This window comes from Capricornis sumatraensis, chromosome 1 (genome assembly GCF_032405125.1).
Source record: "Capricornis sumatraensis isolate serow.1 chromosome 1, serow.2, whole genome shotgun sequence".
In the NCBI taxonomy this organism is placed as follows: domain Eukaryota; kingdom Metazoa; phylum Chordata; class Mammalia; order Artiodactyla; family Bovidae; genus Capricornis; species Capricornis sumatraensis.
This window is the reverse complement of record NC_091069.1, coordinates 76670512-76684217: the sequence shown is the minus strand read 5'-3', so window position 1 is coordinate 76684217 and position 13706 is coordinate 76670512. Positions and strand designations below refer to the sequence as shown.

The 13706-nt window shown below is 50.7% G+C and overlaps 1 protein-coding gene across 1 annotated transcript in view; it reads right to left on the bottom strand.

Annotated features, from left to right (window-relative positions):
- The window catches only part of KCNK12 (potassium two pore domain channel subfamily K member 12), a 50607-nt gene extending 37503 nt beyond the window's left edge, over positions 1-13104 (bottom strand). The window contains exon 1 of the mRNA XM_068987908.1: positions 12714-13104. Within this exon, the coding sequence (XP_068844009.1) occupies positions 12714-13104 (391 nt within the window). The remainder of the gene's footprint in view (positions 1-12713) is intronic.
- Positions 13105-13706: the final 602 nt, after the last annotated feature.

Below are 13706 nucleotides of genomic sequence, written 5' to 3'. Positions count from 1 at the left end.
GCATAAGGATTATTCTGAGCTAGAGGCAATAGAGAAACAACACACACAGGAAAAGCTCTCCACCCTTCCCTATAAGCCCAAAGGTAAGGTATAAATCTTCCTGTGTGAAGGTGTCCCCTCTCCTCTCAACTATAGCAGGAAAGAAGAACAACTTTTAATCACCAGAGACACTTCTCACCCCAAGACTGCAAGAGATGGAGTCTGCACAACAAAGCTTAGTAAAATAACCCTTACCTTCCATTGAAAAAGGTTTTTTTGAAAGTGTTAGTCACTCAGTCATGTCCTATTCTTTATGACCCCATGAACTGTAGCCTGCCAGGCTCCTCTGTCCATAAATTTTCCCCATATGTTTACCTTCTCACAGCCCATTGCTCCTAGAAGCCCAAACACTTCTCTGTTCCTTATTATTTCTCCACAATTTACAGCTTTGTTAAAATGGCATATAAGCCCCAGGCTTAACTGCTCCTTCTTTGGGTCTTCAATTCTTTTCTATAAAGGCCTCCATATGCATACATAATAAGCCTTTTCTTATGTTCATCTCTTTCATCAGTTTAATTTGCAGTACTCCAGGTTTAGAACCTAAGGGGACAGAAGAAAAAAGTTTTCCTCTCCTACAGGTTGAGTGACAAGGTCTGGAAAGAGAATCCAGGGAGAAAGGGACCCTCTAACAATAAGACAGCAGAGAGGAGAGGTTTCAGCAAAGGAGACTGGATGGCAGCCAGTGAGGGTCAAGAAGTGCATGGTGCCTCAAAAGCCAAGAGAAAAGAGGATTTCAGGGAGGAATGGCCAGTGGTGTCAAATGTTGCTGAGATGCTGAGTAAGATGAAGACGGGGAAGTCATCACTGGAATTATAGAAAGGAGGCCATGGGGGATCTTACAAGAGCATACTCAGTGGAAATATCAGGCTGGACTCTGGTTTGAGGTGGATCCGGTGGAGGAAGAGAGATGTTGACCACTCTTTTGAGATGTTTGCCTGTAAAAAGGAGCAGCGAAATGGGGAGGTAGCTGGAGGATGATACAAAGGGTCAAGGGAGAGGTCTATTAAGAAGGAAGAAAATACAGCATGTTTGCATACTGGAGGACAGACCAACAGTGCATGATGTGTGTAATGGCAAAAACAAAGTCTTTGAGAAAGCTGGACAGGATGAGACCCAGTGCGGCAGGCATTTGAAAGTGGGCAGTCCATCTGCTGTTTTAAGGGAGAGGCAGCTCCACATGATGAACGGATTTGGAATTGTAAAGATGAAAGAGTCTCTGTGTGATTACTTTTATTTTCTCAATGAAGTGTGAGCAGAGAGTGAGGGGTGTGGGAGGCTAGGAAGTCAGCCTCCCTGGGAAGAAGAGGAATAAGCGGTGAACTGACACAGTAGGAAGATAGGAGGAGGGTCTGCCAGGATGGAGTGTCTGGCTGGTCCCCAGGGTCATTAATTTAAAGTTGGACTGGTCAGCATCACACGGAGCAGGTTGGGCACAGGTAAGGAATGGGTGGAAAGCTGGTATTTTGATGGTACCAGGGTAGGTATAGGGACACAATGCAGGGAGAGAGGGGCAAGGAGGCTAGGGGTCCTTGCAGAGAGAGTGAATCTAAGGGTTAGGAAAGAAAGGAGGGCCCAAAGAAAATGATGGAAACCTCAGAGTAGGAGACTACAGGTTTGGGGTCTGAGGAATCCTATACTGGGGCAACAGAGGATGTGAGTAGAAAAGTGGGAGGTGGTGACCAGAAGGTGGGCTTTGAAGGCAGTGCAGCTCACTAGTCATAGCTTTGAAGGCAGTGCAGTTCACTGGTCATGGATGGAACAGAGGGCTTGCTGGAGGGGGATAGAGGAAAACACTGCTATAGATGAGATGGTCAAGGAATGTGAGGCTGGGGTCTTGGATGGGTCATGCCTGGGAGATTGGACAGGGGTGGAGATGAAGGCAGTGAGCCGGACTTCTTAAGTGAGTGGTCAGGAGATGTTCCCTGGCAACCCCACTAGTGAATGACAGAGCCGGAATCCTAAGGCAGGCCAGGGTCCTCGGCACTTGCCCGTAATCACTACACTACCCTGAAACCTGCGTCTTGGTGATGCAAATTTATTCATTCTTAACATGGAGGCACCTACAGGACCAGCCTGCCTGGCTGAATAATGCACAGCAATGAGCTTTATAACGCACTTTCCCCATGCTGGGCATATGCTCTGTTGGTTGGACCACTCCAGCGGACCTGAGCAACTCCAGTCGGAACAAGGCACACCTCTCACATCAGCTCTTGAAATCCATGCCTCTGAACTGCCCACTGGTCAAGTGTAACGTTTGCGAATTTGACCAGAACCCCTTGACTTTAGGGACTGGGCTGCTCAGAGATCTGGGGTCTGTGTAGCAATGGCAGAAAGGGGACTTGATGTGGCTGCTGGCTTCCTGACACACCGGCTGCATGCTCCATCTCACTTGAAATGCACTGGTGACCCTGGCTACTTACAGACTCACCAGAGTGAATCCCTCTGCAAACTGAAGCTTTCTTTTACAAAGTGAATCATCATCTGATTAAGTGGAGATTTTCGTATTTTACTTTTTTGTTAAACTGGTGTCTAAGTAGAGTTGAAAATCTTGGAAATGACCAATTATTCAAATTTATGTTCATTCCACAAGTATTCATGGAGCCCCTCCCTTCCATGTGCCAAGCCCGGTGCCAGGCATGGGGAGATGGAGCAGAGAACAGGAGAGAGAGGCTCTGAGTATTGGGAAGGTCAGGCCCTGCAGTTCCACTCAACATGGGCAGTTTTGTGTTTTTCTTTTCCCTCCCTGGCCCGGGCTGTCCCTGCAGCTTTTCTGGCAGGTCCTGGTGTGAGCAGCTCACCACGAGGCGTTCAGAATTCAGAACACTTGGCAGCAAGGGGATGAGATCGTGGCCATTTGGAAAGGATTAGGGAGAAGTCACGCGGAGTGCGATTTGAGGCTTATGTTTATTTCAACTGTAACTTTCCAGAAAGCTGGGACACCCCATTCCAATAAAAGCTTTCCCAAGTATTTTTAGAGGCATTGTGATGGTGCTCGGCTGTGTGGATGAGGTGGTTTTCTGGATTTGTGGAACTGCATTTAGTTACTTATAAAACTTCTGTTCAATTTATGAGCCAACATCTGGTTTCTAAGGGGTGTGCCATGGGCTAGTGATGGAGAAGGTAGAGATATTGAACTGAGAGGCAGAATTCAGCACGGCTTCCTTGTGGCCAGAAGCTGGAGCGACAGCCAGGGCCAAAGGGGCCATCTGGGTTGGTGGGAGAGCTGGGACCAGAAGCCTGGCTTCATTGTTCAGAACTGAACTTTTCCCACCACTCCTGGGGCACTGGGGCTGAGGCTCAGAATCATCTGGTTTGGTTTCACTCCGGTAATTCTGCCGGGCCCCAGGCAGGGTAGGACAAGGACCCGGCTGACTCAGAGAGCCACGGAGACAGCACTGTTCGCCAGGGGAGCCCCAGCCAGAGTGAGCTGGCTGTCTGCTGCACACCTGCCAGCCACTGAGAGATCATTAAACCAGTGGCCCGGCAGAAGGGCCAGTGCACAGCCAGCCCCTCTGGCTCCACAGGGCAGGGAGGGAAAGGCAGGCACTGGGAGGTTCCTGGAGCCCAGCCTGCACCCAGCTTTTTCCACTCTCTTTTTATTATTTCCAGCAGTCCAAGGTTTTCAGTTACTCACACTCATTTATTCATTCCATCCATTCAACATACGTTGATTAATCACCGACTTTGTGCCAAGCATTCTGCTCCATGATTTGCAGAAACTACCTCTTTGCTTTTTAATTATCTCCATCTCCAAACACGGTGCCCACTTCATAGTAGTCATTCAATGCATGGCTGCTGCCATATGGCTATCACTGTCATTAACTAGCGGTGACAGGCAAGACTAAGACAGGGCTCCTGACCTGGAGGAAGGAGAAAGGACACCTACTGGGTTCTGGGTCCTGTGCCAGACTTTGCTATACCTTATCCCATTGCACAGAGGCTGGCATTATTGCCAGGGAAACTGGCATAGAAACAGATAATGACCACGTGTCTTGGGGCAGTACGACGGGCTCCTAGAAGGTCTTGCTCTCATGGTCTCATCTGAGCTGCAGCTTGAAAACCAAGTTCATTTGGTGGAAAACAGAAAGAAAGGGAAGACCATCCAGGTGGAGAAAACAGCATGAGCAATGGCCTGGAGCCTGAACGCGCCTCGCCTGGAGTTCAGGGGTGGGGCTGTGTGGGGTGGCCAGAAGTTGAGAGTGGCTAGAGTCGGGGGTGCACTGGTGGATCCTTGGTTTCATGCATTCCCTCAATGTCTGAGCAGGTCTGCCTCTAAGACATGACCTTGGATAGTCCTGAGCTGGCCATGTCCCCAGACTTTCCTGGCTGGTGTGCTCAAGTGCGGACCTTCGGGTTATTTGCTTTTCTGTTCCCACCTCTCCTTGGCCACCACTGCTATCCCAAGTACAAGGCTGAGGGCCCTCAGGTCATGAGGTCCTTTCTCTGGGCAGGAGCTTGGTGCAATCGGCCCTGAATGTTCCCATCAACACAGCTCCTAGAGTTGTAGTGAGCTCTGCACAGAGTACCATGTTCATCCACACTCTTGCCTGCCTGCAGCCTCCCTCAGAAAGGATGCGTGGGGGTGTGGGGTGGAAAGCAGGCAGCGCTCAGCTCAGCGTAGCCACTGGGGCTACAAGGAGCACAGCAGAACCAAATCCAAATCCCTAAACTGTGCCTGAGCCCTTGCTGACACAGCCTCACATTCACTTCCTTTGCCCCCACTACCCAGCAGACCCTAGACTGGGCTGGGACTCGCCTCCCTCTGTGGCTGTGCATGGCTCGGGGCAACAGAGAGGTTGTGGCGCAGTCAGGGCTCCTGAATCCTCTATCCTGCCACTGATTTCTTTACTGTGTAATCCTAGGCAACTTGCTTAACCTCTCTGAGCTGTCTCATCATCTGTGAAATGGGAATACAGCATTCTCTTTGCTGTTCTGGGATTTGGGGAAAGATTCCTGAGTAAACACAGGTAAAAACACTGTAAACCCACAAACATAACACATGTGCTTGGGGGGTGGGTGATAATCAAAGAGATCAGAGATGCTTCAGTTACCCTCTGGCTCCCCAGAACAAAGGCCCTGCCTCCTGGCAGGGTGCAGTCTGGAGAGGGAACTGCTGGCAGGCTCTGCAGCCTCGCCTCTCCTGCCCTAGACCTGGGGATGCTGTCTCCACCCTTCGGGGGAGCTGAGGAGCCCCAGGGTGAAGGGAGTAGCAGCACCCTGGCTCCCCCCACAATGGGGTGACACCATAGTGCCATCCTACAACTGCCTCTCCGCACAGTCCCAACACCAGACCTGCCTCAGAGAAGCATGGTGAGGCCTGGCCTGAGCCATGTCTGGTCTCTCTGCTGGTCTCAGCTCCACTACCTCTGCCTAAGCCCAGGCTCTGCCAAGAGGCCCCGGCCCACCAAACCCAGAGGGTGGACAGCGGGGGATAGAGGGTGGCTTCCCAGGGCTCTGCTTGAGGGGTGAGGACCAGAGACACAGCAGGGACCCTGTCTAAACCACCATTCGGCCTCTCGTTCAGTTATTCACCAATCTTCTTTTAAAAGATCGAACAGCACACACAGGAGGCATTAAAAATGCCAGTTGAAGACCCAAAGAAAATGCATTTTAAAGAGCACCCTCCCAGGTCAGTTATGTAACAGCATCAGACAGCAATGCGCCCCAGAGATAGTGGCCCATGAGAGCGTGGTAGCTGCCACAGGGCAGGGGCAGTGAGACCCAGAGGGCTGGACGCAGAACGGTGGGTCAGGGCTGGACGCAGCTTCCCTTTGCGCAAGGGGGCAGTGCAGGGCTTGCCCATGAGGCTCACCCTGTTCTGAGGGGCTGATGCTTTCTGAGGGCTTGCCAGGCACTGCACACACAGATTAGCTCCTTCTTCCCTGTGGGCGCCCACGGGCAGGGAGCATTGCTATCCTCATTTCTCAGAGGAGGAAACTGGGGTGAGAAGAGGCTTGCCCTCTCACTAGGAGCGGATGGCCCGGAAGTGGCAGAATTGGGACTGGGACCCAGTCTGCAGAGTTGGTGTGCTTAGCCTGCACTGAGTGCACCAGAGGATGTGAGCGAGCAGCGCTCCCAGATATGAGACCATCAGAGCTGGAAGGGACCCGGGTGACCCCAGCACTCCCTACTTTTAGGAGTGAAGACACTGTGGCCCCACCTGGTGACCGGTCCTGCTCGCAGCTGTGCAGCCAGTGAGCAGCAGAGCGGGTCTAGGCTGCAGTCCCTGACCCACCGCTGCTTCTTTACACCCATGCTGCGCCCAGTGCAGTTTGGGGACCGAGAATATGGGCATCTCTGGGAGCTTGTGAGGAATGCAGAGTCTCAGGGTCCACCCAGACCTCCTGAAACCGACACTCGTGCTATGATCAGAGCTAGTAATTCGGATACCGTCTTGATTGAGAAGCACTGCTCTGTGTGGCCCACCTTCTTGGTCGGCAGTATCTGTTACTGGGAAAATAATGCCGTTGTGTCCAGACACTGTAAGACTTCAGCTACTGTCTGTTTTCTGTAATAGGTGGCTTGCTGTTTTTTGTTGACAAAAAGGTATAAATGCTTGGGGAAAGTTCTAGAGGATTTTTACAGTGTTATGCAGCTGGAATATTCTAGAGATAGGTATTCGCTCCATGTGGCACAGTTCTGGGTCAGTCCAGGCTGGGGTCCTTGGGCACAGTCAGGACCAAAGGGATGCACCCCCTCCATCAGCTGGCTTGGCCCAGAAGTGGTGGCAGACATCCCTGGGAACACAGGGGACGGGAAGGAAGAGGCCCCAGGTATTCCCTGTCTGTCTTTGAGGGCTGGGAAGCTGTTCCTGTTTTCCTTCCTGCCCTTCTCCACTCACCCAAATTTCCCAAAGAAAGTGGCCCTCAGTAAAGCATGGGAGGCTGAAGATGCTGAAGCCACTGCCTTGTTCAGGGGTCAGCTCAGTCCCAGGGACTGAGAGCAATCCTGGAGAAAACCAAGTGGACCTGTGGCTGTTTCCATGGAGCAATTTGCTGGGTAACTGTCTCTTCTAGCCTCTGTAGAGGTTGTAGGCTCAGCTCAGGAGAGATCAGACAGTCCTTCACTCCAAAGGGACTGACCCCAAGAGCCAGGGATGAAGAGGGCAGTGTCTCCTAACTATCAATTTCACTGCTGGAATTCAACCCAAGGAGATATTGCATGAAGAAAAGGCCATCTGCATAGAGACAATCACTGTGGTATTACTCAAAATAGCCCCCCAAACAGAACCACAGCCAGATACCCAACAACAGGGGTAATAAATTATAGCACACCATTTAGATAGAATATTAGGCACTCATTAAAGTTAGCACGTGGTGCTTCCCTGGTGGTCCAATGGTTAAGAATCCACCTTACAAGGCAGGGGACACCAGTTCGATCTCTGGTCTGGGAAGATCCCAGACCAGAGCAACTACGCCCCTGCGCCACAGCCACTGAGCCTGTGCCCTAGAGCCCACAAACCGCAACCACTGAGCCCACGCACTGCAACTCCTGAAGCCCATGCACCAGAGCCTGTGCTCCACACTAAGAGAGAAGCCACCCCAAGGAGAAACCAGCAAACCACAGTGAAGAGTAGCCCTGCTCGCTGCAACTAGAGAAAGTCCACGTGCGGCAACGAAGACATACCGCAGCTAAAAAATACATAAATAAAATTAGTGTGTGAAGGACATGTGGAAAGATGGAAACAACACTGATGATATTATAAAGTGTTAGACCAAAAGCAGCTCAGCACTTGTCAATTCGTTTCCTTTCATTTTCCTACAAAAGAAAGAACTGCAAGAGACCTTGCAAAAATGAAACAGTTACATGAGGGCAGAGTATTATGAGTTATCATAATTATTGACTATTTACAATGTGCTGGGTCCAGTGCTGGTTGCTGAGGAAGGAGCAATGAATTAGAATGCATTTTCCTCGCTGTCCATCTAGAGTTTCAAATCTAATGATGGATTCCTCCCCCAAGATGTCCTTCAAAGTTGTCACAGCGTCATCTTCCAATTAAAAAAAAAAAAACTGATGAGAGAAATAAGCAAAGAAAGGTGCTCCTCTCCTTCTGAGTAATGTATTTCACTCCTGGCATCAGAGCCAGCTCCAGCTGGATTACATACATGTCAGAAGAAAACCAAATGTAAATGGGGGTAGTGGCATTTCAGTCTTATAATGTCTTAGTTTCCTTTGAAACAAAAACATTTTAAAAACTCCATGTTAAAAAGGAAGAAAAAAGTTAGAACTTGTTACTAATCTTGCAGTTGAATAATTAAGTATGCCTAATTCTGAAAGTAGCAAGCTGAATTATGCAGTGCCAAAAGTGCCATCTCTAATACCTACACCATCCCGGCTACAGCACCGTGGTTTTAGCTTTACAGCTCAAATACGCTGCCAGAAAACCTAATAAAAGGAAGCAAAAATATTTCTCTTTATATCAAGCTGCCATTTGAGAGAGACTTTTAAATATGTTCTTCCCTATGTGTAAATCTGACAGCAGTTGCATAATTAAAACCCCAGTGGAGAGTTTCCTTTTAATCTTTTCAAAGTAAACCAATAAAACATCCTTTAGGATGTGAAATGACGGATTAATACTCTTTCTATATTCGAATATCATTCACCTACGGGCTGCCTCCAAGAATACGGTGTAGTATTAAAGAACACCAGTTACTGTCTTTATCTTCAGGACTTCAAGTTATCATGGGAGATGCAGATAACAACATGCCAAAGGCGAGACAGGCATGGTTGTGAGTTCTGCTTGCTTAGGATTTTGTTAAATGGAGAAATGAATAACTGGATGCATTTACATTAAAACAAACTTGATTTCATCTCCTTGGGAATATGTCATAGAGCATAAACGGGAGAAATAAGTGCCCAGGATTTCAGTTCAGTGTAAGCCATCAATATGAATAATTTAGACCACAAAGTGGATTTTCATTTTACTTGAGCTATTCAGACTGAATTTCTATTCAGCCTCAACTACCACTGAACAATCACTGGCAAATCTTCCCACTGGGTCTATGTTGCGTGGACACACATGTGTTTCACAATTGCAAATTACCTAGCTCCAGATATGGGCCTTGTTCAAGCCAACTGTCAGGGCAAATATTGCCCCTCATCAGCACGTTTCATCTAACCTGAGTATACACAGTCACGCCTGAGTTTTTCCACGATCTCTCCCTACACACACACACACACACACACACACACACACACACACACACACACACACACACACTGGTGCAAAAGAAGGCAGAGAGCAAGTGGCTACTGTTCTTGGAACAGAATTCACCCAAGTGTCTCCTACTCGCTAGCATTTCTGCCTCTGACCTTCTTGGTGCTGGCTCTTGTCTTCCTAGCTGTCTAAGACTTGCCAGATGCTTCTTTCTAGCCTGTCTGACCTCTAAGATGTGTCTGATCCTTCAAGTTCTCTCTGGACTTAATTGTTGGCCTGACCAACAGACCAGTCCGTATGGTCAGCCCTGCTGTGGTGTCAGACACACACACATTATCAAATACTTCAGCCTCAAACAAGAATGTGCCCACCAATTATATGAACGAAACTGGTAGAATAGACACAGCATAACTAGGATTCTGGACCCAGCTGAACACATAATTAACTGTGACCTGAGACAGATCCCTTAACACTCTGAGCCACATGGGACTGGACCAAAGGCCTCCTCCTTGTTCCAGTCATCATCAGTGAGGCTAGCCAAGATGTGGCGCCCACGAACACTGCAATTCAGCTGCCCTGGTTGGAATGTGCTTCAACCCTTGCCTGGTAGAATAAGCTTTAACCTTTCAAAATATAGCACTCAGGGCCTGATGTACACATTATATCATAATATATCATATTTATGGGATAAATGATGGCACAGTTTTCTACACTAAGGTCTAGACAAATCTGTTAGCTGGGCTACACAATACAAGAAAACGTCCATATTGCTGCATGGACCATACACACTGTGATATTCAAATAAAACTTAGTGCATGCTAATTTTCCTCTTCACTGGGTGAGATGGTAGATATCGAATCCTGACAGCCCATTTTGGACTCAGCTTTGGCTCCCTGAGCTGCTGAATCCATAAAAGCATCAGTAGTGATAATCATTCTCTCTGAAGACTCAGGGTATTTAAGGGAAAGGAACTATATAAACAGAAGTGAAACTGACGTATGTAGGTCTTTACTTAAATTTCATCCAAGTACATTTTTGCAAAAGAAGACTGAAATAAAAATCATGCTACTTCAGGATTCAGCAGAACTTATCTAACTGCCTGAGACCACAACAGCAGGTGGATCACTGGCAGAGACCCAGCTACCTACGTGGCCCTCTTGGCACCTCTGCAAAGGGGCTAGTTGAATGCTGAGCTGTTCACCAGCTGATTCTGGTCCCTAAGTGCAGCTCTTATCCGAGATGAATGTCTCTCTGCAGCAGAATTTGGAAACAATGTGCTGGGTCATTTGTAACATAGCCACAAGCTTCAGCATAGTCCTCCTACAAGGCTTGCCTACATTCCCAAACACAAATCAAGAAAGAGAACATAGTTTCTTTCTGCTTGACTAAAAAACAGCCAATCCTGCCAGTAGATTAAAGGCTCCGCTTGGAACAATTTGCCAACATGTTGACTTAATTTCATGCATAGGGCTGAAAAGAAGCTGTAGAAGCCATGGCTGGGCAGTGAATTAAGCCAGTGAATGAAGAATAAAGAAGGGAGCTCATCAGAAAGGCACAGAGACCACAGGTCCCTGGAATGAGGCCCCATCAAGACGGACTTTCGGCCTGTAGGGGAAGGGGACACTGCTGTCACCTTTTCCCTTAACCAGTGGGTCCCATTAGGAAGCCAAAGTCAGAGCACACCGCCGGGACAGAAATGCTGTGACTGTCCAATATGTGCACAGGTGTGCCTCTAGGTGAAAGCAAATGGGTGTGTTTAAAAGAGGAAGAGCCTAAATCAATAATGAGCTATGAACACATGATGTCATCAGGACTAAGCATCTTTAGCACTTTTAAAGCACTTTAAAAAAAACTAGTTGCTATAGCAACTTGATGCAGTTCTTAAAAGGGGATTTTTTTAAGGGGGTCATTTTATATCTTCAATCACCATAACAACATGATATAGCTTTTACAGGGTATTTTAATCCAGTTTGTTTGTGCTTTGGACTTCGGCCATATTTGCCTTTTCTATTTTAAGTCATCAGATCAAACATGACACATGAAAATTCATTGAAAAGAAGTCCTTTCATAGACTATACATATACGCTCAGAGAGCCATCTCTGGCTGCTCATGTTCTGCACATGGATGCAGTCTTTCTGCCTTCCAGCAGCCATCTGCAATGGCTTACATTGGGCAGTTAGTCCATACCCCATCTCTAAGCTGGTGTACCACTTTCCAGGCCAGAATTCACCCATAGAAGGCTGCCTACGAAATCCTTCACCTTTCATTCCTGTGAGTCCAGTCCCCTCCGCCAAACCTACCACCAGCAGATAGTGCTCTGGGGTGACTGGAAGCAAGAGCAGCCAAATGTTTTTTTCACCCTGGGCCTCGAAGGAGGAGTGGATGAGACAGAGTCATGCCAAAGTGACAATCTTGTATTTATTCTGCACTCTATACAGTAATGGGAGGAGATCTGTTTCACAATGCACTCAGGGAAATGGGGGGATGGAGAAAGTGGGTAAGAGAAGAGAGACAGAGACAGGGTGGAGTGGGGAGCAGTGGTGGCTCCTGAATCTCTATAGAAGAAGCTCAGAGAAGGGGCAGAGAAGTGGGGGGAGGGGCTTCAAGGAACATTTACACAGCGCTTCTTGCACAGTTACAGAACCATGAGCTGTTTTTACCGAAAATAAGAGGAAGGAATGATGCAAAGTATAGAGAAACTAACCCCTGCATACAAGCTACCCCTTGGTGCCAATATTTATTGGGAAAGATAACAAGGTTACAAAGAAAAGAGGTCAAGAAATTGGAGGGAAATTGCCGGGTGGGTAGTAACAGCAGAAAACCAGAATCAGAGCAGCTGAAGTCCTATTCTCCAAGTCTAATGGGCTTTTTGCTCTGGGAAGGGATGATACAGACTGTAGGAAAAAGGTGGAAGGAGACCTTGGGGATTAGTCTGGAAAATGGTCACCTTTTCCAAGGTAAAGGGTCCAGAGGACTCAGGGAAAACGCGGGGGAAAAGAAAGAAGAAGAGAGGGAAAAGAGATAAAAACGCTGAGTGGAGAGAGAAAGGGCTTTCCAGATTACCTGGACGAGGAAACCGAGGACCGGAGCCGTGAGAAATAAGAAGGAAGCCCCAGGCCCCTCATCCATACTCTCCCCTGGCCTTTTCAGAAGCGAACACTGAGGCACAGGAGGTTAGGTCACGGAGTTGGCAAGTGCTGGAGTGCAGGCGGCCCCCAGTCTGCCCTCTGCCCAGGTGAGTGTTCTCCCCGTTTGGCCTCTCTGCCAGGCAGTCAGTCACCGCTGGGTAAGCGCCAGTGATGGGACTTTCAGGCCACCTCCCGCGCCGAAAGCCAGTAAACAAGACGAGGCAGGAAGAGAGGGACTGGCGGGGAGGAGAGGGCGCGATGAAAGTAGGCACTCGGGCGTTAGAAGGGAAGAGGGAGCCGAGGGACGCGGCTCGAGCCCCGGAGCAGTGGAAAGGGCGGCAGGTGAAAGACGCGGAAAGGAAAGTCGCGCGCCGGGCGCGTAGCTCACCTATGGTCGACACCACTGTGCCCACGAAGTAGAAGGCGCCGGGGAAGTCCCAGCGCGGGCGCAGCGCATCGGCTCGGACGCCGGCTGCCAGCGCGGCCTCGTAGTGCCGGAGGAAGGCGCGCAGCTCCGGCTCGGCCACGCCGTGCGCCGCGCTGAAGTTGCGCAGCGTGGCGCCCCAGCGCGCCCGTGCCTCCGCCTCGCCAGGACTCTCGAGTGCCGAGAAGACGGTGGCGCCCGCCACCAGGTAGAGGCCGATGAGCGCCGCCAGCAGCACGAAGCGGCCCGTGTCCTCGTTGAGGTGTGAGCGGCGGCAGCAGCAGCAACAGCAGGAGGGGCGCGGCAGGCGGCGGCGGCAGCGGCGAGGCGGGGGCCGGGGGCTGCGGGAGGACATGGTCCGGAGCTCAGCCCCGGGGCCGGGGCGGCGCTCGGGGCCCGGGCCGCGACATCCCCCCCGCGGGAGCAGAAACGTGAGGATGGTGACCAGGGGACTGGGGCCGCCGCGGAGCAGCCCGGACGGCAGGGCGCCTTCGCCTCCTCCTCGGCGCTCAGGCCGCACACGGGTCCCGCGGCCCTTCGGGCCCCAGAGCTGGGGCGCTCCTCTCCGCGCCCCGACGCCTGGCCGGCTCCCGCGGCTCCTCACCCACCGCCCTCGGGCGCGGGGGTCTCAAGGTAGGCCCCTGCCGCCTTGTGGCCGGAGTCCGCGGGGCCCCGGGCCTCATACTCCCCTCCAGACAGGCCGCAGGCTGCGGGCGGGGCGGGCTCTTGAGCCCGGGCGCCTAGGACTGGGACAGGGCAGCAGGGCACGGAGAGAGACCCCGGGGGCGTCCCATGAGGCGTTCCCGGCCGAGCGGCTCCCAGACGCAGGCTCCGTGGGCAGTCCAGCTCCCGCCCCCGGGCTTGAGCTGGCGGCGTCGGCTTCGGAGCCTTGGAACCGAGCAGAGTCCGGGGAAGCGCTCCCTTTCCAGCTCCAGCCGGAGAGCCGCCCGCCACGGA